At 38.9% G+C, this 23,701-nt stretch overlaps 1 protein-coding gene across 3 annotated transcripts in view; it reads right to left on the minus strand.

The window, feature by feature from the left end:
* Positions 1-144: 144 nt before the first annotated feature.
* Positions 145-23,701, minus strand: part of LOC112565532 (four and a half LIM domains protein 2-like) — a 58,867-nt gene continuing 35,310 nt past the window's right edge. Inside the window, exons 2-10 of one of the 3 annotated variants that reach the window (XM_025240998.1) lie at positions 22,545-22,630; positions 21,696-21,876; positions 18,832-19,065; positions 18,385-18,600; positions 9,227-9,427; positions 5,261-5,435; positions 4,681-4,850; positions 4,054-4,240; positions 145-3,078 (exon numbers count right to left, since the gene is read on the minus strand). In XM_025240998.1, the coding sequence (XP_025096783.1) occupies positions 2,930-3,078; positions 4,054-4,240; positions 4,681-4,850; positions 5,261-5,435; positions 9,227-9,427; positions 18,385-18,600; positions 18,832-19,065; positions 21,696-21,876; positions 22,545-22,630 (1,599 nt within the window). In that variant the 3' untranslated portion in view covers positions 145-2,929. Of the gene's footprint in view, positions 3,079-4,038; positions 4,241-4,680; positions 4,851-5,260; positions 5,436-9,226; positions 9,428-18,384; positions 18,601-18,831; positions 19,068-21,695; positions 21,877-22,544; positions 22,631-23,701 lie in introns of those variants that run through there. The other 2 variants (XM_025240997.1, XM_025241000.1) reach the window with 2 other exon arrangements.

Here is a 23,701-nt window from a genome sequence, read left to right on the forward strand (position 1 = left end):
CCCTCTTCAGATTACCAACTGTTTACCAAACTGGAGTGGTGTGAATATAGGTAATACCAATCCGATTATCCAGCCTGTTGTGGATGCAGGATCTGCAGTTTTCATTCGTCCATAGAACAATTTAAAAAAATGACAAACAGTATATTGGATTTTCAAATAAATTTTTTTTTAATCCTGTATGGCTTATATCTACATATCACAAATTCTGTGTCTGCTGTTCTGCCCTTTCACAGAGTTTGCTTACACACTGCACACTACACAGCAAGACCACGACTTTGTAAACAAGCTGAAGCATGGGCAGCTACATATTTCAGAGTAAGGTCAACATAATGCCTGGAAAGAAACAGTAAGGCCATGTATAAATGTTAAATTTTTAAATAATTGATAAAAATTTTCTGCATCCTCACCCTTTCCCTTCAGGGCAGTACCCAATTGTGTTTAAGAGATGGTTGATGAAATTCTACCACTTGAATTAGGAAAGTAATTTTCCACAATTGCACATATAAAAATACTTGCGTGGCATGTTTGAAATGCCCTCCCCTAAGCCGACAAAATAATTCATGCTACATTTTATTAGGCCCTACGGTGTGTCTACAGCATATTGACATTCAGCCTTGACAATCATTGTATTTGTGTGCACATTTTTTTGATTGTTCTCAAACTTCAGCACTTGATAAACAGTTAACAGGATTAACCTGAGCTGCTACTCAACAAGCAAGAAAGGGAGCAATAAATATTCGAAACAAGTTTCTTCAAAATAGATTAAGGTGACCAACTTGTATGCACAAATTATTACATAAACAAGACTAACAAGGGTATTCCTATTTCAAAGCATGAAAATCTATTGGTTATTGTGGGCTAGAAACATATCCAGATTATAGGTGTTGGCAGTATAAACAATGCAAAAATAACTTTAATAAAATGCTGTACTCTATGTACATCAGCCTTAGTCAAAGTTTGCAACAAAGATAATCCATCTAATGTTGCCTCCAGCTGTGCATAGACCAAAGAATTAAAATGAGACAGAGATGGATTTGAACAACACTCAAGCACTGTGACCAGGAGGTTTGTACAGATAATAATATTGCAAATATATGATTATCCAGACAACAGCCCCTAGGCTTCAACAGATACTTATCTTTTTTGTATTCACAGCTCACTTCATTTTAGCAGCCCTTCTCAAGTTTTCCAAAGTGCATGGGCTAATCCACAACTCTGTAGTTTATGACTGTAACTGAAATGGCAAACTCTAATAGTTTGGCAGCAACTTTTCTTTTCCCAGTGCCCAGCACATGCTTCTTCACTTGGCCTGGAGATTGTTCATGTGTCAGATACATTGCATGTACAATGATTTAAGTAGGAACAGATTTACCTGCATGGAAAAAAATACATATTTTACACATTTTGTTGGATAGACGGTATTTCACACAAACCACTTTTACACATCCTTGTACACAAGGATGAAGACTTTATCTCTTTATGATCAAAGATCAGCTGTAGCACTATAGCATAACCCCAACATCTAGCTTTGTTGCACAGAAATCTCTTCCTGAAATGCAAGCTGACAATGGCAGGAAGGGTGACAGCAAGCAAGTCTTGGCTGAATGTTAAGCATATCACAGGTAAATGTGCTGCCTGGCATGGACAAGGATTTTGAAGCAGCCCTATTTCTGAAATTTTGTGTGCTTCAGTTGTGTGTTTACAAAAGGTATTGTGTTTTCTTGTCTCCTCCCCAGAAAGTGAAAATGTATTTTGAAACTTAAGGCAAACAGTGTTTTATGAAGCTTAGATGCTGAGAACTTCTTTTGTCATCAGGCTGTTAAAGTCTTAATTTAATATGTGAAAAAAATTGCATATCATTTTGTTAACTGCCATCCATCCCAATGGTTTTGTGCCAAAACAAAGCAGGTTATGGTCAAAGTAACAATTCACATTCATGAAGGCTAAACAAACGCCAGAACAAGGGAGTGGAAAGTGGAAATGCACAATACTAAGAAAAACAACTCAAAACATCTGAAAAGTACAGAAAACAAACTCTTAACATGAAATAGCAACACCTTGCATAAACACACTTCCTAATGGCAAAAATCAATTAAGTTCAAGACAAATAACAGAACATTAAAACTGGTGATCATGAAACTGACTAACAGGCAGAGCACAAACCTGCCATCCATCAGACTGACCAAAATAACTGCAGGCTGTGGCAAATGTAACTTCTAACATCAAGAAAATCAAATAAAAATAATGCAAGAAGTTACCTACAAAATACACCAGCTCTCCTCTAGGCATATAAAGTTGAATGAGCTGTCAAACCAGGTTCTTAAAACATGGCTAGCCTATTATACACAGGATACCTTTTAGCCATGCACATTGATTCGTTATACACAAACCCTACAACTGTGCATGCAATCACGTTTCACGCCTTCACTTCCTCTCCTCTCATTCTGATTCCGTACCATCAGCACAGGTCATTCCCATCAACATCAAACTTGGTCATGTGACAAGATGTGGCTTTCCAAAGGTACCCCCAACTAAACCCCTTTGAAAGTGTGGTCTCAAAATGTGTGAAAAATGCAACACAAAAGTCAGCACTGTCTCTACTTGTACTAGTCTTGTATTAAAAAGAACTAGCAGAAGCAGGAGTATATATATGCATCAATGTAAAACAGATCTGCATCATCCATTCAGCAAAATCTGTTGTCTGGTGACAACATTAGCTATGGCCAAAATATGCTATGGCAAGAGTATGCATGCCTTGAGTAAAACTTGCCAAGAACTGTCATATCTTGGTATCAGTTCAAGGGATGTTCACCCAAAGCAACCTGCAGAAGGAAACAAGTCCCAGCTTTTTGAATGCAACTTTTCTTGCTTTTTCCTGATGGCTGGTAGCTAACACTGGAAGAAAGGACAAACTACATGGATGCACAGATTAGCTGCGTCCACACTCAGGGCAGAGGATCTCGTCACCATTCATCAGGAATCCACGGCCGACCATGGAGGCATCACACTTGTAGCAGTTAAAGCATTCGCTGTGCCAGTGGCGTTCCTCGAAAGATATGAACTTTGTGCCGCCAATACCTGCAAGTGAGATGGGAATGTTTTCTTTATAAGTGATCATTTTGTGCTGGTGAAGCTATCTGACATCATAAATCTGGATTTAAGATTTTACTTGTTTTCAGACATAATCTACTTCCTTGAGCCCTCTACTGAATGTTCCTTACAAAAAAATGAAACAAATATTTAGACCCATCTTTAAGCATCCTTTAAAGATGTGCATGCAGTAGTGCACCAATGTTTATTGCAACACAAAATCCTTCCCTATTTGTTGTGAAGTGCTCTTATTACCACTTGAAACAATTTATCTTATGTCAGTGCACTATGCACAAAATTGTGTGGTTTTAGCGATTAACTTCACAAGTCTAGAATAATGTTTTCACAGAAACAGAATCAAAACAACATACTAAATTTGTCTACACTAAATATGATAAGCTTACAACTGAGGGAAAAACAGCTACTCAAATGTCAATAGTAAACAGAAAACTACAACCATAAATACTACTGGAATAGTATTCCAAACAAGAAAGGAAGGATGCACAAAGATATATTTATCAAATGAACTCAAAATGATAAAAACATCACAACAACGCTGGTCATTCCAGTTTGCAAGGCATGGGTCAAATGCATCATACACATCTTAAAACAAACACAACCAACACATGCAAGGAAAAAAAAAAGGACACTAACATTTATCAACATATAACGATATGTAAATCTGTACTTGTATGCACCTGCACAAGCACTCAAAATCAAAAAGGCATTCAAAACACAGGTCCACGCAGATGCAAATGGATACAAACAAATCAAACAACACACTTTAAAGATAGCAAGCTTGTAAAGAGAAACAGAAATCATTGTGCACGAACAGCAAAGAGAAGAAAAGCAATGACTCACATTCTCCATATGGTACATCATGACAGCCAGTCATTAGTAAATGTTTTATACATATAAAGATATGGGAGGGGAAAAATCAAAGCATACCATTTTCTGAAGTACCTGTGATAGGTTTGGTGCATCGGCAACATTTTTTGGCAAACAGCTCACCAAAACAATCGCCACAATAGGGCTTCTCATCCTTGGAAGTAAATTTTTCACCAGCCAACATCTTGTCACAGCTGGTGCAGGTGAAACACTCACGATGCCAGGGTGTGTTTTTGTAGCTGATGCCACCTTTGTTGATCACCTATGATTACAGTAGTTTATGTCATGTAAAAAACCTCAAGTTTCAGATACAGTTTTATTGCTACAGTAAGACAAATGACCAACTTTATTAATTGCAATGGGCAATTATAACTTGGAAAGTTACAAAAAGCAGAAAAAATGGATTGTTATAAGGACAAGGATATTGCCAGCCATAAAGAACTGTAGCATAAAAAATCATTTGTAAAAGCACTTCACTGGTAAAAGCTGATAAAAAACAAACATAAAAAAATGTATCAAGATGAACATCTCAAATCTCCTATAAGCAAACTTAAGAAATGATTGAATAAAATATTTATCTCCTCATTAGCTAACAACAAGATAATAGATGCAACACTGATGACAACTCCCACGATGATGCTACTTAATTTGTAAATTGCTTTCAAAGTTAGGGGTTATGCAGTGTATAACAAGACCACATACTCCAGAACATTTAGTACAGCGTTGTGCATAGTTGCTTTCATAGCATGGTACGCAGATGACACGCTCATCCCTTGGTATGAAGCTTTTGCTGCCAATGGGCTGGTTACATTCAGCACAGACGAAACACTCATCATGCCATTGCTTTCCCTTGTATTCAAACTTCTTCATCCCTGATGAAGACACACCAAATGAAGCATTTCTGCTTACTCTATCCTTTTGAAATCAAGCCCTACCTCATAGTGTGCTAAATAGTTTTTTTTTTTTTTAGAAATACTACCCTTTGGTCACTTCCTGTTTTCTTGATAAATCCAGGTGTGATTAAGAGAAAAACATTAATATAAGGTCTTGTGCCTCTTTGTCATAAAATACCACCAGAATATGCTTTTGTGATACTTCATTCTCAATTTCAAGCAATTTTTGCAGAGCTCTCATGTTTAATAATGCTCCTTTCCAGCATTCTAACACAGTGCATATTTCAAATTTTAAAAGGTGATTTTTAGCGACTAGTCTATTCATAAACGTCATTATTTCAAAGTCATTGCCCAGTGAATTCCAAATTCACACAAATGGTGACACCTACCTCCCCTGAAAGGGTTTGAACAGCCATCACAGCGAGCAGCAAAATTGTTGTCATGGCAGTCAGAGCAATAGATTTTGTCATTTTTGGGTGCAAATGGCTGATCCACCAGAGATTTATTGCACATGACACACTTGAAGCAGAATTCATGCCAATGCCTCTCCTTGTATGATAGGTCCTGCCATTAAAGGAGAAAATTATTAGTAACTGTTTACTGAGAAATGCGTGGATCTGCAATGTGATGGTGTCACGAGAACAAAATAATTAAAACTTCCCTTTCTTAAAGTGTGTCAATTATTGTCTCAGTTATTACCAAGTACAACTCCTTTTTCCCAGTAATGAAATGTGGCACACACCTGCTGACATTTCTCATAAAATTAACATTTTATACCTGCCTAGCTACATATGACAGATGTTTAGACTGGGGAGGGTTTTGTTAGCTGCTTACTAGAGCTTTATGGTAACAATATATTAAGGCTGCTTATACAGAAATTATATGTGCCTGAGATGAAATGTCAGCTCACAGCTAATGTTCCTCAATTTCTTACCAACAAATGCATTACTGTAGCACCAATGGACCACACAGTAGTTAAGAGAAATCAGTAAACAACAAATCTGGGAAAACATTACAAATTTGAAAAAAATGACTGCAGTGTAAACTTACATCCTGTTTTAATTGCTTTGGGTGTATTTGTTTAAATCCCATTACCAATCAGCAACTCACACCATGTTACCCAAACAGTTGCCTATTAAAAAAAAAAGGCACTAAAAAGAAGTACAAAAACTTTACGCTGTCTTTGACAAAAACTAGAAGTTCTGTGGAATTATCATTTATTTCAATTAAACTTGGAGTATATATCAAACTTAAATTACCGGAGGTGTTTTCTGAAGAACATGATCTGCATTTCAAAATTTTGAAATCTCAGGCTGATTAATAAACTAAAGAGTATACAATCATACATCATAGCAGCAATGCCATTTAAGGAACTTGCACTAGCTTTTGCAATCATCATAGTGACAGGATTTTTATTTACTTAACTGACTGCTATTAACTTGCCTTGATGTGGTGACAGCAGCTCTCTGGTAATCATTATAAACTAGTATCCATAAGGAATGGTGTGCATTTATATGAGAGAATGTGTTTAAGAGTGAGAAAGGCTTTCTGGTTTTCACAATTATGAACACGTTTAAAAAACATGAAAAGTATGCTTGAAGCAACAAGCATCAGTCCCTTCTAATCCATACTGAAAAAGTATAAAGTTTAAAAATGTGCTGTAAAGCTTCCTGATGGAGGAAGGGTAGGGGTATCAGCAAGAGGATATTCTGTGGTTGTTGATAACTGAAGGAAAGCCTGCAGTTCAAATCACTTCAAAGAGAAACAGAATGTATGAACTGCAATAAGGAAACATTTCCTGCTACATGCACACAAAACCACTGAGCACATTTTTTAACATCCAGTTTCTGAGGGAAGACAAGGATAGGGAATCTACTGAAACACCACAGCCCCAGAATTGAAATCTGGTGAAAGGGGAGGAGGGGTATCTGAAAAGTGCTCATGATTCAGAGCTGCCTTTAGGCACCAAGAGATGGGATTAGGGAGTGCTCCATCACATTCTTGAAAAACTTTTGCAGCTCACCAGGACTGTGACCTATTTTAAGCACAAGATCTCTATCCTTGTGTTGGCATGCTGTGAGCTGAAAACTGGCAACAAGGTTACTGTAAATGGGAATACTCAGCAATTTTAACAGAATGACTGTCTTTTGTGAGAGAAGATGTGGGTGAACTTGAGAAATAAAAGTGTACTCCAGCTGACAAAATCTTCACTCCCTGCTGCTTACATCATCTTTAAATTTGTATGGAAACTTGTAACGGTGTTTTGAAGTATCTCTTGACACTATCTCTACAGTAGTGTGTGCTGTATCTGACATGCAAGAACATGAATTTTTGAAAGAGCTGGTATGGCATTTCCAAACATCTGTAAGTTTTTAGGCAAAATGTAGCCTTTCATCAGCTGTATTTTTTTATTGATTTTGTATACAGAGAATGTAAATGTAAAGACTGTGAAAATGCTTCTGCAGTAGTAACAGTAGCAGCAGTAGTATGAATGAAGCAATGCAAATGGACAAATCTCAATAGGACCCTTCAGATGCAAACAAGCACAGACCTTAGAGATCAGTATAAAGCCAGATGTACCCATTTTTCTGTGTAGTCTATGCCTTAAGATCCATGAAGATGGTAAAGAATATTAGAGGAAGGTGGGAACTTCTGGCTCCTTATGTCCTCTGTATTCTTGTGTGTCCTGCTTTACTTGCACTCTCCTTTTGTGGATATGTTTAGTACAGCATTTGAGCTGCTTTCTCTGCCTTTTCGCTATAATCTTGCCACAAGTCAAAATATGATGAAAATAAAACATCAATTTTTCAAAGCACTAAGCCTAAGCACTTCCCTATGGGTTTTATCATAAAGACAGTCTATTTATTGAACAGACACCCTCTCTTCCAAGCAATTTTACAGGTTACTCCTTTTCCCTAAATTTTTGTCACTTTGTCCACGGACGTGTCTAGCCTCTTGCAAAGTTCTCCGCTGTTAGTCTCAGTCATCCTAAACAATGACTGTGACTAAACCAGGAGCTTTGTATATACCAGCATCGTTTTAGTAGTTAACTGGAAAAAATCGTCTGCAAGCAGTCCAGTAATACAAGATTGTGGTTCTTGACAAGGCAAATGGGAATCACTTGGTAACCAACACAAAGCTCCAACACTGTTATTTTCCTGATCATAATGATCATAGCATTAAAAAAAATTAGATGTTTCTTCTGTAAGCCATGACAATCTTGTGCTACCTTGGTTGAAGTCTGGCAAATTAGGGGGCTGGGTAGTAGAGGGGAGAAGAAAGACAACTGTTCAAATCAAAGCATTCACCATGATTCAAAATAACATGGTATTAAAACTATTAGGGGAGCTTGTGAACCCACATGTTACATGGCCTCACATAAAACAGCAAGGGCAAAAAGACTGATTACTTGTCTATTGTACTAGTTTTGAAAATTTCTCAAATACTTAAAGTCAAAGGGCTAAATTAACCCTTCTCATACTCCTGCTTTTAAGGTTTTAACATATTCAAACCTTCTGCAGGCTTTTTATCCATTGTATGTTATAAAAATATATTAAGAAAATTGCTTGAGGAATCAAGCTCCTTTCTGCTGTTACATGCAGGCATGTGTCCACAATTGTAGAAGTGACAAAGAGGGTATATGGGAGTAAAGCCCCTTTTTCTGTCTACCAACAATTTCCTCATCCCCCAAGCCTTCCCTCAAGTCTTGCATGCACAAATGCCGGTTCACCAATAAGTTTCATTTGCTCTGCTGAAGATGAACAGAACAGCTTTCTTTCCAAGCCACCCATCTGTGCACCCCAGCTAGAAGGCAATTTTCTCCACCTCTGCTTACTGAGATTCTTGACAAGTCATCTCCTCTCCCCAACTACAGGAACAGGAAATGAGCAGACAGCTTGCTTGCCTTTTAACACAGATGCCAAAGGTCTATGGTTTGAAGGCTACCAGGGAGAGGGGGGAATTGGTGTTTTAGGCAGAGCCAGCAACTAAGGCTATATCATGGCAAGGCTGCCAGCCCTGTAAACAGATGCCACATGCAGAGAAAGAAAAGCCCGTCCCAGATGGGAGCTGAACCCAGGACAGCCAACCCTAAAATTTCTAAAGGGAGTTTAAGGCAGACTGAAAACTCTACAAGAACAGATGCTTGTTGTCTGGAAATTGGCATGGTGACTGAGGCAAACATACAAGTGCTCTCACAACACCTTCCTCCTTCCTAAAAAAATTTCCTAGTGGGATCTTTATAATCTAACAATTAATAGAACTGTGTCCAAACCCAAGGCTGTCAATCTATGTGAGCGAATTCATGAACTTACAAATTTGAAAACTGTTTAGCCTAGCCAACAAGCCTCTCTTACCTTAAAATCAGGACCGATGGGCTTTCCACACTCCTCGCAATTGTGGGCAAAGAGCTGCTGGTAGCAGGGGATGCAGTGAGGATGCTCCTCCCGCAGAATGTAGCGGCATGCAATCAGCTTTTTGTCACAGTTCCAGCAGGCCAGGTGCTCCTTGTGGTAGTTCTGCTCCATGGCCTTGGTGTATTCCGCCGAGAAAATTAACTGTGCAACAGAACAAGAATCATCCCTTTATAAAACTACAAATTAATAACAATGATCATGTGAGGTCATGCCCATCTCTCCCCTTTTACTCAAATCCCAGCAACATTTTTGCCCCTTAACAAAAAAGGAATCACCCAGGGTTGCTCATAACTGGGGCTGCAACAGGAGAGTGGAGGGAGAGATAAGGCAGACAGGCGCTTAATTTTGCTACCTGACAGTGATTTGCTGCTGCTAATTGGTGTGCGTATGCTGTCTTGTCGCTGAAACAAGCCTGCAGTCCTTCTTGCTTGATGCCTCCTGACTAGGCCTCATTATGTCATGACCAGCAACAGTCACTCGCTACACACTTGCCTATCACATGCTTTGCGCAGAAACGCTCAACAAGCAATCGTTCAAGGCCTGGATGGAACTGACGGTCAACTTAAACTTTCAAGGAGCTTAGTCATACATGGTTGTGGCAGCAAGCTGTCACCGAGGTATGTGTGCATAAAGCAAGTGCCTGGATTTGTAAGTGTGAAAGTGTGTTCTTATTGAGAGAATCTTGGGTAAGTATGTTTGTACAGATATATAAGTGTTATACTATACCCATTTTACATTGTGTTGTTGATAACTGACCTTTGAATATCTAAATACCCTTGAGTGTAAAAATAAGGTATTTTGTATCATAAAAGGCTTTTATTAAAGGTCATCAAGAGTGCAATATTTTTAAAGCGACTAAGCTGAGCTCAACTATAAAATAATATTTCCCAAAATCCACGGTCGAAATAAAACCTATTCACCATGCACAGAAAGACGTCGATACTGATGCCAACTATATCCACTGATGTGCTTTACAGTTCAAGCTCTCCCACTACTGCCTTGACACACTTTAGGTATAAGGATACCTGCCTATCAGGATTTTTGGCTTCTTGCTGTGTGAATCAAAGACATCTGTAAACACTGTATCTTGTGAACTCATGAGACCTATTTACTCTGAGCATGAGAAATACATAGTACCAAGTTCAGTCTAGCCATTTAAAACAAACTGCACTCTGGTGAACTTCAAAAAGGACCCAGTAGCACAGCTGGCGACACCTTCTTGGACATATTGATCTTCCAGCTATCATGCAGACAGTTGCAAGGGAAAAAACATGGAAGAGCAACTTGTTGAATAACCACTACCACCCCACTTCGAAACCAGAAGGCCTGCCCAGATTCTAGCCAACAGCCAAGTATTTTCGTGCATTTAGGGACTGATTCCGAAAATCACTGTAATCTGAAGCGCGTCTTATGACCGCAAAATACCAGTGACGTTTGTCATTCGCACGATAACGCCAGAGAACGTCAGTAGTGTGAAAAAATATAACTTTTATGCGCAAGGGAGGCTAATCTCACGATGACACCAGTCCACCAGCAAACCTGACCTGACGTCCCGACGAGATGCTTAGTTCCGCACACTAACAACACTCCTCAAGTTACCGATATCATCTGGACTTTGCGTGCAAGTGCCAAGCATATCAGACAGGTGGCCGAAGCTACCTTCCACCGATCCCCGTCTCACGTCCAGGCACTGCTGCATACAAAGCTGTCAAAGCAGCCCCACCCTTGCGCTCAAGAGATGTCACTTCCGTTTCGACGGGTTACCAGCATTTTACTGGTTTGTAAGCTGCAAATATATAAAACTTGAAATCTGCATCGTAATCGTTTTGTCTCGATTTTGGCATGACGAGGGTGAATGCTTCAATTGTATGCGACTTTGATTTTAAAATGTGAACAGCTAACATTGTAACAACGTTAACAGTTAACAATTTAACATAGAGCTCATCGAAAAATTAATCAGAATCTGAAAAATCCTCAAACAAGCCGCATCGCTGTTTAAGCCTAAGAGTTTAAAGCTGGCGAAAAAGTAGCGGCTTATACTCTGAATTTTACAGTAGACTTCTGGGTAGTGTACGTACAACAGAAACTCGAACAGGCCGGCAATATTATAATGAACTGCCGGCCGCAAACATTCAATCTCATTAGTTAAACGCGCCACGGTGAAACCCGTCTCACTCGAAGCTTCTTACCCTGGTGCCCTCGGACGTGGAAACAGTGTTTGCATCGGAGGAAGATTTTTTCAACAAGCACAGCTGACACGCAGACAGACCGGTGACCACATTCGGCGGGGCCGGAGCTGACGTATTTTGCGACCCGAAGTGCAATGGAGTGACGACCTGTAGACGCTACACGACTGCCCCGCCGCAGTTAGCCGGTGCTGGACGGTTAGCGCATGCCGGCAAAAATGGGGGAAGGAGGAAAAATGTTGGCTCCCCAAAACACACTGCACTCTCAGACAACAACGTAACAGGCCAGGTCAGCCTGGCAGTGATCAGACAGTATAAGCATTTATTGATTTCCTCTATGCTCTCTACAACGAGCATGCAGCCGCAGCAGCAGGGATAGCAGCAGCAAAAACATTGATAGGGCTAACAGCGACCTTTATTCAATACTACATGCATCCTGCTACTCTCTATACTGGTATACTGAGAGAAAGGGGGTTGTCGACAGCTTTGAGCAAGTGTATCTAAGCATGGATGTGAAGTTCGTGATCTAAGAAGGCACGCTGTGATCAACCCGTCCCTTGTTTCAAAAAGTTTATCACCTAATTTCGTTAGTGATGCTATAATGCATTTTTCGTTCATTTCTATAAGGAGAATGTAACAATCTTCTTGTTGTATGTCGTTGTTACCGCTAAAGCGTTGAGTCAATGTACGACGTACCGAAATTTGTTTATATACAGCAATTCAGCAAACGGCCCGAGTTTTTTCCTGAATCATCAGACACATATGAAGCGGAACAATGGCCGTAGCCCGGGCCTATGCAAAAAAAAAAAAAAAAAAATGCCATATCGTTAAGGGAAATGTGTACGGTATGAAGCGGGCGTCATCGAATTGCTGTTATTTTTGGAAAAACGCAGTGACGACCACTGTGTATCTTCACGGTTTTCCGTCCGCATCACGGCTCTAGACGAGGGCTTCGACTATTTGCTAGCAGGGTCAAAGTGACCACGCTGCTCCACTCTGTTCGCTATCAACACTTCATTCTTCCAGAAAGTAGTCACTCCTCTAGGCAAACATAACACGTTTTATCCAAACATTGAAGCTGTCTACCCCATTCCACTGTCAAACAAGGCTGCATTGTTTTCCAGCATCATAGAATGTCTACAGCTGGTCCGTTAGCCTTCGCACGCATCCGAAACAAAGAGTTTATGAAGTATAAATAACACCTGAAAAGATGTGCTTTAAACACACGTTCACTTTATTAAGGGACCTTATAACATGAAGAAATTCTGCTGCTCACTTTTCTCTTCTTGCAAACTTCACTGCCACTCCTCCACACTATGTTCTGTGGTCTGTGCAGGTATTCATCCTCAATACCAACCAAGCCCTTTGTACGAGGTCATGAACCAACCTCAAAACTTAGGAGCAGATGACTCAAGAGTTTGGGCTTACGGCCACTCTCAAGATATGACGCAGAAAGCCTACCCTTTATCGATCTGAAACTAATCAAATATGCGTCCGAAAAATCCTGACTTCGTACACGCAAATTGATAGCTGCTATTTACGTGTTCGCAACATCACTTATAAAACACAACGATGCCATTTAACAGAATAATAATGGCAATGCTGAAAACATTTCGGACACCTGCCGGTGAAATCACTTAACAAAATATCTCCCACTTCTTTCCTAAAAATATTTTCTTCGGGGGAAATCCATGAGAGAAGTTCTCCTAATTGGTTAAGGTAATTATAATAAGAGAGTACCAAAAACGTCATTTAAAATGAATGACAAAGTAAAAAAAAAATTAATTTCCATGCACATTGCATGTGTCATCCATGAGCAATGTTGAATGTGTGGGTGTAGACAGTAGGCGGCTGACGAGAATGGTAACTCAGTGATGGAAAAAATAGGTCAGACGGGGTGTCAAGGTATAGACCACGTTCAGTGGTCACCATCAACAGGCTTCATAACGCCTCTACAGCCACAGTTACAGACTGTAGTTTTAAGGCTATTAAAGCAAATCTCATGGCAGCAAGCGACAAGAGGAACACTGCCTGTTTGTTTAGAAGGCTGGAGAGCTCAGTGGTTTAATGTCTAGCTTTGTGTATGAGGTGAGGCTTGCCAGCCCCGGGCCTTCCGGTCCCCTGTCGAGACTCATTTATGTTTCCGCATCCAGTGGGTAACACGTACACAGAGTCAAGACTCTGAATACTCCCTTTGTTACTGTTTTATTTGGTCTTACAATACTCGGTTTTATATTCCACTGACTCATATAATAGTATGTAGTACTGTCCCATATTATCTATATCATACCAAGTCGTATGCTCTACATCTTGTATGAATTAAATGCATATAATTTTATCTTTTCGTGTGAGAGGACAGCGTTACTTCATCAGCCAAGAAAAGCACATATAATTCAAGAGAACACTTGAACAATAACAGCTGATGCATTACTCGATTAACTTGAGTGCAGCAATGTGCATAAATAAATGTGAACAAAATTATACATATTAACAAGTATAACTTTCCACAAGTACCCGTTACAAACTATCGACCTAAACTGACTTCGTTTGCTCTTTATTTTGTTTTGTTTTCAATGTAGTTCAGATAAGCACACACTAACACAAGCGTAACCATGTGCAAGCGTAAAGAAAGGCAAGCCAAAAAAGCTGTTCGGAATAAACAGGAGCGAGAAAAGAAAACAAGTTTGCCTGTCACGAACACAAGCACCTGTCATGAGCAAACACCCCAAAAGCGTTGCAGTCCCTGTACCTTACAATGAGAGAGTTGTGAGAACTTCAATTTGCAGGCACCTACAAGGTCATAGCAAATCGGGACGACACCAAGTATTTTTCTTTTCAATGCACATATCTACAAGGAAGCTGACGATCGAGCAAATCACAAAAGAGTTAATAATCTAAAAGAAAAAAGTATGACTGGGCTACAAATAATTTAAGTTACCAATTAGATAGTCTGTTAAAAAAACAACAAACAAAACAAAAAAAAAAAAAAAAAAAAAAACAACGAACTGAAAAATAAAATTGTGAAGGGTGTCCGGGACCAAATAGGCGAGAGGCTTCAGTGTTGGCTTGCACAGACAGCTTAGTGATAACAGATGCCCACGCGCGAGGACGTACCAGAACGTGAGTGCGTGGAAAAAGAAGCAGTGAAAGAACCATCTGTGAGAACGTCAAGGAAGGCCACAAAGCGATAGGCACAAACAGCCCAAATGATCGTAGGCGCTATTTCGTCTGTTTTTGTCCAATAAAGCTCTCTTCATTGAGTCCACACAGTAAAATAAAGCATTTTCAATATGAGAAATGAAACACTCTTTTACTGATCGTTTGTGCATTTATGCATAGAAATTAATGCACAAATGTATGCATGAAAACGACTTAAGTGGAACTCAGTCAATATCAAGGAATTTGGAATTTTGAAGATTTTATGTAAATTGGAATGATTCAAATACTCCACGAACCGCATAGAAGTTAATGTCTGATATGAATTCTCTGCTGCTCTTCGTATTGTTTTACTTGTAACGACGCCTAGCAAGAGTTTATTTGTTTGGGGGTTTTTGTGTTTGTTTGTTTTGAAAGCTGCCACTACTTCTAGATTAATCCAAGAACTTCCATCTTCTTATATCAATACAATTATTTTCTACAGGCAAATATTACCACTCCAGTTTGTGTTTGTCCGAAAGAAATATATGCCTTCTACATTGAACTGCATGGTAGCTTTCGATGTACCCTCTTCGCTCTTGCCCTTAATTAGACTTGCTACCCGCCCGACGTACTGACTAGAATGGAGCGACCAACTGCATTCTCTTCCAGCTCGTAACCGAAATGGAATGCCGGTACTTGCCATGCGACCACTCTCTGCTGATGTAGTTCTTTGTGACTAGGACTATAGGAACCCCTAGACGACACAACTGTCTATCCGACTCAAGTTGCATCATTAAAAATCCATAATACATGTAACCCCCTTTTCCTCCCACACAAGACAACAAACAAGCAGGAGCGAATTCCACGATAACCGTCACTGCATCTCAAGGCAGACTACATTTAAGAATCATTTTTCGACTCCATTCATCCTTAAACGGGTAAAAGGAGACAGGGTGCGGAGAAAGAATGTTACAGTACGATCGTGAAAGACAACACTGGCAGGGAAGGTCAAGGCAGAAAGGAAGGATTATTTGATTTACACAGCTTTGAAGTACCAGAGTTAAAGTCATATTTTATTGTCAGTACTATATAACATTTTCACTTCACCAACATTTGATGAGAAAAATTTCCTTTGAAAAAATAACCAACCAAATAATTAAACGAAATCTGCATTATAACAGAAATACGGCAATAGCTACTAACCAGTTCCTAGCCTTATGTCTTCTGACTAAAACATTACAACGGTCACTATAAAAAAAAAAAATCTCGTATAAATTCGGAAAGAAGCTGTTAGAAGAAAACACAGTGCCTGATAATAAAACTACGGGGTGATTACCCTCTCCTTACCTGATAATTCAGGGAATAAATCCAAAACAGCTATGCACGGCGGCCGAGGTCTAGAAAGCTGAGTGGATCGAGTGTGAAGGCAGGAAAAGCTGCGTTTCATCGTTAAGAACATGACTATATATGAGACGCCAGCTTCAGTGCAGTGTGCAAAAGGCGGGTTGGTTAGTGCAGCCTGTTAGTGAAGGAGGCAAATACTGTGACAACGCTTTCGCAGCGGTTATACTGCCTAATTCGGAAAGCAGCTTCTTCGTTTTCTACTTCTGCGTTTTAAGACCGTTTTTTTTTTTTTACCTTGAATATATTAATAGGCTCATTAGTCTGATAATAAGAAATGCATGTGTGATACGTGTGCGCGCGGAAGCAAGGGGGGCGCGCCTGTGCATGCGTGCATATGTTGGTTGCGAGTCATGGCTGAACACAGGATGGCATTTGATATGAGGGGTGAGACGATGATAGGAGAGGGAAGATGAAAGGTTGCAGCTTGTCCCAGGGGCTGGCCACGCCACTCCTAGCGGTGGTGATTGGTCTGCCTGTACCAAGGACGCCGGCCGGCCGTGCCTCTCTTCAGTTTCAGTCGTCCCTCAACGCGGGAAACGTCGTTTACGCACGTACAGAACTTGCTCAAGACCGACAGTGGCGGTGGCGTGCAAGTGTCGGCGCGCCACTTCCACACATCCGTGTTTCTAATCCACACTGCCGTGTGTCCCTACTCCCCATACCTCTTAATCTCACCCCGTCACTACCCAACCTCTCGTTGCTGAGGAAATTTGAAGGATGTCAACCCGAGTGCCTGCTATCTCACATCTTCTGTTGCCATGACAGATGTTAGAGGAATATCGATAAAGTCACCAGAAACGACAAAAGCCGAGGAGTCTGACTTACCCTCAAAACGAAGCCGCAATAACTAGACCTGCGTGCCTGTTTGTCAGCTATACGCATGCTAGGCTAACCGACGTTTGGGCCCCATCCCCTTTTGAATTTGCCATCATTCCCCTTTACACTGAACTTGCCTTGCCACTCTGCTCTATTTTTTATGCTTGCTTTTCACCCACTGCCTGCTGCAGATCCAAAACACGCAGACGACAACGGGTATTTTGAGAGAGCTTCACCTGTCACGGCAATCACGAGCTGACAAAACCTGGCAAATTCTGAGAATCTGTGACTAGTCAGTTCACTCTAACATTTCCATCTCATGCATTATGCAATCTCCTTTCACAAAGACAGGGAGCAAACTCGACACATACAGAGAGAGGGGGTGAAGAGAAAAAGTACTGCGTTTTACCCCAACAATTTGATTCCACTGTTACAAGACTGCCTTTAATGATCACTGCATTCTTGACCTATTTGCTTCTTGCTTTACATCAAAACAATTCAGCTAGTTGTATGGATACAATAAAAGTTATATCCTGTCATTAAGGAAGGAAATCCCTGCCCACTTGTTTTTCTTTTAGTCTGCAAAACTTTTGCTGTATTCTATTTTGACTTTTAATTCTCCTTTTATTTTTTTTTTTACTACATATACATGTTCCTTAATTGTTTTCATTTTTAAAAGATTTCTCCCCTCAATCAGCATACACATAAAAAGTCACACATATGTACACAGGCACATACACATGGAAATAATAAAGACAGAGAAAAAATAAAAAACACTAAAATAGTATGAGTTGCCAGTAGCAGTTCTCTTGGCTATTACTTAAAAGGCTAAATGGTCCTGCTTTACTTCAACTGAAAGTAGAAATCAATTCATTGACATTTGAGAGCAAGCAGATACAGGTTTTTATTAAATGTGCAGGGGTAGCTTCCCTTGCACAGCAAAAAGCCACAAGGGCCATTGTTAGCCAGGCAAGTTGCCAAAGTCTCAAACTTTCAATGTGCCCTAAAGTCTTATTGCACAGGCAACTCTATCAGCAAAGTATTGGCAAACAAGTGAACTTAGCTAAGGATGTTCACCAAAGTTTTAATGTCCTAAATGCTTATCCTAAACCACTAGTTTTCTGTCACCTTCACACACAAATTTGACAAACCTGGTCAAACATTCGATCTCATTTAAGAAGAATCTTTAGGAAGCTTGCAGCCCTGTCATAAAGGCTAGGAAGATTTCAAATGTATGTGTGTGTGTGCATGCATGCACATGACAATATGTGCATAAACAAAAGCATGCATGAATATCTGGTGAATGTGTGCAAGAACATCCGGAAATGGTAAGTACAATATCTGTCACAACATACACTTGAGAACGCATATAAAATATCCTTATTACAGTTTTGTTTACATAAATCTAATTTTTTAATGTATTTTTAGGCACTCAAATCTCTATGATAGAACATGCCACTGACTTCCTAAAGACTTTCATCATGCAAGGGAAACTACTGCTGTATATTTTTAAAAATCTGCCTTCAGAAGAAACTCTAAAAACATAATGTGTACCTCATCACAGCTGGGACAGCGTGGGCGAATTAGTTCAGCATAATGGCGTTCACAGTACAGATTCTTGTGGTGATGGCAGTATGTAAGATCTACCAGCAATTCTTCACAGGTGTGGCACACAAAACAAGCAGGGTGCCATGAACAATCCTCACCCACTTTCAATGCCTTGACTACCAACTCCCCTTTGTCAATCTCTCCTTTGCAACTGAAGCAAGTCTACAACAGGAACATTCAGTTATTAATCAGACCTTCTTGTGTATTATGAAGAAATGAATTATGAACAAACAGATTTGTATGTACATGAACTTAATTGTACCAGAAACTGAAGTGCATAACAGCTAACACAAAAAGATGGCAAACGAAAGCACTGAAGACAATTACAGTATTGCAGCTTTTATTAGATACTAATGCACAATACAGCTAAAATATTTTGAGAAAATTACTCACTGTTTCAAGAGGTGCCTCAATAACTGTTCCAAAGTCCATAGCCACCTGGTCACGAAGTTCACGGAATATGCGAAACTCCTTATGTTCACTTGACTCTAACAGGTGCCGACAATAGCGGTCTGACAAATCCTGTTTTGGAAGCTGTTTAATAATCTGCAGATCACGGTATCGTTCACCCTGAGAGCCTACACGGGGAACTTTATGATTTGGCAGCTGGTCCATGTACTCTTCAATCTAAACTCAAAAAAAAAAAAATACCACTTTCAACTTCATAAATCTGGTGTATATGTTGCATCTCTCTTACTCATAAACAAAGTTTACTACAGTCTTAGGCCACCACACTGTATCACAACAATAAAATCTTTCCAATCCTCATCCATATCCTTAAACATCTCAAGCCTATTTCTTTATTCCAAGTGAAATTTTAACTTAAATTTACTCCTGAATGAGCTGAATAGGTTGTTTTGAAATTCCAGAAAGGACACAAATGTCTAATATTTGTAAAACTGGTTACGGTATAATCTGTAACAGTTTAACAGCATGTTTATATATAAAAAAAAAACCACAGAATCCACATTCTTTCCAATGGTATGTGGATGCAAATTATGTTCATCTGATGCTTAACTCTATCAATTGCCACAACCCAATCATGAAAAATATGCAGTGTTTCGCTCTGATTATTATAATTATTATTACTTTAATTTATTCCATCTTATTTTTTTAAGATAATTTGTAAGAATGACATTCATCGGACAGAAAACATGCCAGCATGTTAAATCCATTATCATGTAGGAGTTATTTCCCTTGATCAGAGAACTAAGTAGCTGCTCTGCATTCCCCACGCTCTTGCAAAACTGCGTGAGGCCATTTATTTCTTTTGTACAACGCAAAATAATATACACAGTGCGCAAATATAAACGTTACAGTTTATTTACGATCATCATTAATTGCGGATATCATTAAATCCTTTAATTGCGTACCTCTTCCTCATCACTCCTAACAGTCCACAACAACAATCCTTTCCTCTTTCCTTTTCCCCCTTATTACTACTTGCCTATTCATCTCCTTTCCAAAATCACGATACTCTCAGTACTTGTTACTTGGTTCCTCTTTGCTTTTTCTGTATTGTCATTTACTACTCATCAGTACTGTTGTTTTATCATTCATATGTTGTTTGTTTGTTCTTCTTTCCCTTGTATATATTATCAATGTCTCGTTCTTGTCCATAAGTGCTACGAGCATACTCCCTACGAGTGTGAGTATGCCCTATGCAAATCTTGTGGGTTTTTTTTTAAAATTAAAGACTACCAAGAGAAGCGTGGCTTGAATTCAATTTCTCGTGGCAATTTAAAGAGGTACCCTCTCTGCAAGTGTTAAAATTTCACAAAAAAAAAACGATTTATTCAAAATATGGATGCTGTACTAAAATGAAATCATTGTTAAGAAAATGAAATTTAACGATATGATTAAATGAAACTGCAGGAACAAATAATCATTTAAAACGGATGATAGGGCTATGGACACAATAAGCAGTGGTCGTAATAACTCCACAGGCAAGTAAATTACCCCACAATGATGTCACAAATAAATTATGCAATAACTATGATCCTACAACTTACTGAGTTTATTAACTTCTAGATGAATGAACAATTTATTCCTTGCCTTCCGAGGATACTTTTGTCTCTTGGTCCTAGTACCATTTGTACAAGGCAACACCACAGCAACCAATTTTGTGATGAAAATTAATGTGAATTAAGTTTAGATCAGGCAGCCATAAGTGGGAGAAGATTGATTTCCAGAACATCATCAATCATCTACAGTGCTTCATGCAAATCATCATCATTCATCCATACCAGGTGCTGCAAACTGCCTGAGTTATCCCAGATGCTTGCCTGCCAAATCAATTTATTGATTTTTGAATGAGCCACAAGTAACTCCTATCCATCAGTCTACTGACTTGAGAATGCCAAAGGTCCAGGAAATACAGTTCTTTCAGACATTTCTAAAGCTCCAGTTTGCTTTTGCGGAATCTCCTCATCATGTATTTGAAAAGTTAGGAGTATATTAAATGTTTTGATTAATAATCAAAGTATGCTGCAGTCAGTCAATAATATTAATAGTAATAACAGTCCACTGAACAATAACTGATCATAGCTCCAAATAATTGTTACAACTTTTAACTGCTTTACAAAGCTTGAACAAAATTGGTTTGATGCCAAAGTGAGATAAACATAGAACTTCCCAACAAGAAACTGTAAAGACTTCAGGTCTGTAGCTATGTTGTCGAAAAAAGAAACTTGTTTATAGCTTTATGTTGTTTTCATCTTTGCTGAAAAATCCAAAGCAAGACCTACTACTGTAATTGTTTTCATTATGATCATACTGACTGGCATGATCATTATCTTTGTTCATCAGATTTTTATTCTGCATTTATTAAGGGACTCAGTGGTGCAACGGTTAAGGCCTGTCACCAATACAGTGAGATTGGCTTTCCTGGATTCAGCTCTTGTCTCAAGCATCACTGCTGTTTTTCTCTGCATGTGGCATTTGTTTACAGGGCTAGCTGCCTTGCCCTGACAGTCTTAGTTGCTGGATCACCATAAAATACCAACTCCTCTCCCCCAATCCCCCTGCTCTGCGTTTATTAAACTTTTTTCTTTTTATATAATTAAGTGATGATCACCCAAGTTAACGTTTCAGCAGAATAAATTGCATTTGACTTACTGATCATCTTTTTTTAATTGTATGAGTATTTTTGTCATAAACTAATTTACTGTAACTTTAAAGTTTAGAATTTTGTTCATATTCAACAAATGTTAATTTTCCATTACTGATCACCTCTTTTTTGAATTGCCTGTTCTCACCTTTTTTCTTGAAAGACCAGGAGGCACCCAGGTGAATCCCTCTCGTAGTGTCTTCTCTTTGGCAACCTGATGTGCGGGCTCTTCCTCCCTCTTCCAGCCCAGTCGGTCACGCACGTTGACAAAGTTGTCATTGTACACATCATGAATCTCTCGTGAACACTTGCAATGACGACAGTTGTTCCTTTTTATAACAAAAGATTTAATTAAAATTTTATTGAATTATTTACAAAGGACCACAAAAATGCTACATTCATTTTCTGTCTAATGAAACACGGCTGATTATGTAATCTTGTTGAATAATTAGTTTCTCAAATTATTTACTGCTGACTAGATCACTTTATAGGAAAAATGAAAAGCATCACTGCTGTGGATTCACAGAGACATGTTTAAATGAGAACCATATAGTGCCAAAAATAAAACAAATTATTACATTTTTTAAGAATACTTTTTAGGTGGAGATCCAATAGAAATTATGCCAAGGTGAAGTTCTGGGGTTTTTCTCCAGAGGAAGCTAATGTCTCATGCATATTATCTGATTATAGCAATTGTTCAATAAAAAATAATAGATATAATATGCAATATACACAATTCCATTTGGAATAACACAGGCATGACCCATCTGCATAAACTATTTTTTTTCTGCTTCTGTATCTGTGGTGTGTGCTTTGTATTCTTATCTCAGGTAAGAAATAGAAAATATAAAAAAGCAGTAAATATATTAAATATAACTTTTTTCATCTGAACTAAAACTTAAATATGCTTAATTTTTTTTTTTTTTGAATTATGAAGGTGCATTTGGGAGGATAGGGGGATAGGGTTTGTGCCCACATGTATGCATGTCAAATTCACCTCCAGCTGTGAAAAGCAAAGCCGGGACACATATCTTCGCATGACAGACATGGCTGACCCTCGTCCACTTCACACACTAGAATCTCCTGCAACACAAGAAAGTTTGTTTTTGGAGAACTCTTCAGACTACTTTATAATTATATAGAATGTAATGATTAATTTATTATGGATTTCATCACAATTTGATCATAACTGAGGATGCAAACAGCAACCTGTAGGTGTCTGCTACACACTGTGAGCACACACTAACAACTTTATACCTATTCCACTAGTATAAAGCTTTTGACTAAATACCAATACCATAGTTATGCTTTTAATCACTAGGAATCAGAAAAATGAGGGTCAATACAAGAAAAAAACTGAAAGAACATAACAAAACGGGCTCCAGAGAAGTCATGCAAAAAAGCAAGAAAAATTGTGGGGGGGGTTGCATTTTGACTGTACGGAAAAAAAGCTGAAAGAACATAATACATCATTTATCAAAGCATAATTGCACAGATGCAATGGACTGAGTAATGAACAGTGAATGGCACCTAGAAAACTGAGATCAGAAACGGAAAGTGTGCATGCATTTATTAGTGTGTGAGCATGTGATGTGAATGTGGATGATTGCATAGATATTTACATACTATCAGATGGTGATTGATTAGTCAAGTACACTGATTTTTTAATGAAACTAGGTAGTGCAAACAGCCTACAAACTACTAGTGTTTCTATTGACTGTACTGAATACTATCATGCCCTGTGTCCAGATTTTCGGAGCTAATATAACTATCCACAAGCATAAGCAGCTCAAACAATGCTATTTACAATCGCTATCAGTCACACTTCTTTTGTCAATCACAGTGCTTAACTATTACACAACAAACTTTAAAGTCACTTTCTTAATCTTCTCCAAAACTCACCTCATCACAAGACACTACTATTTCTGGGATAATGTTTTCCATCTTTAACTTGACACCCTTCATTTCAGCAAGTACAATCACTTTTCAGAGGTTCACATAGTTCATTTTTAGTATCAGTTGACGAAAATTGACTTTCCTTAGAAGGTTGTGTCAAGCCACTGTTTTGTCCTCACATAGCTGTCTCCCTGCCGTGAAGTCTACCAGCTATGTTTTCCGCCTTCTCGGGGAAACCGTTTGCTTGACAGCGCTCAA

Source organism: Pomacea canaliculata, linkage group LG6 (genome assembly GCF_003073045.1).
Source record: "Pomacea canaliculata isolate SZHN2017 linkage group LG6, ASM307304v1, whole genome shotgun sequence".
NCBI classification, from domain to species: domain Eukaryota; kingdom Metazoa; phylum Mollusca; class Gastropoda; order Architaenioglossa; family Ampullariidae; genus Pomacea; species Pomacea canaliculata.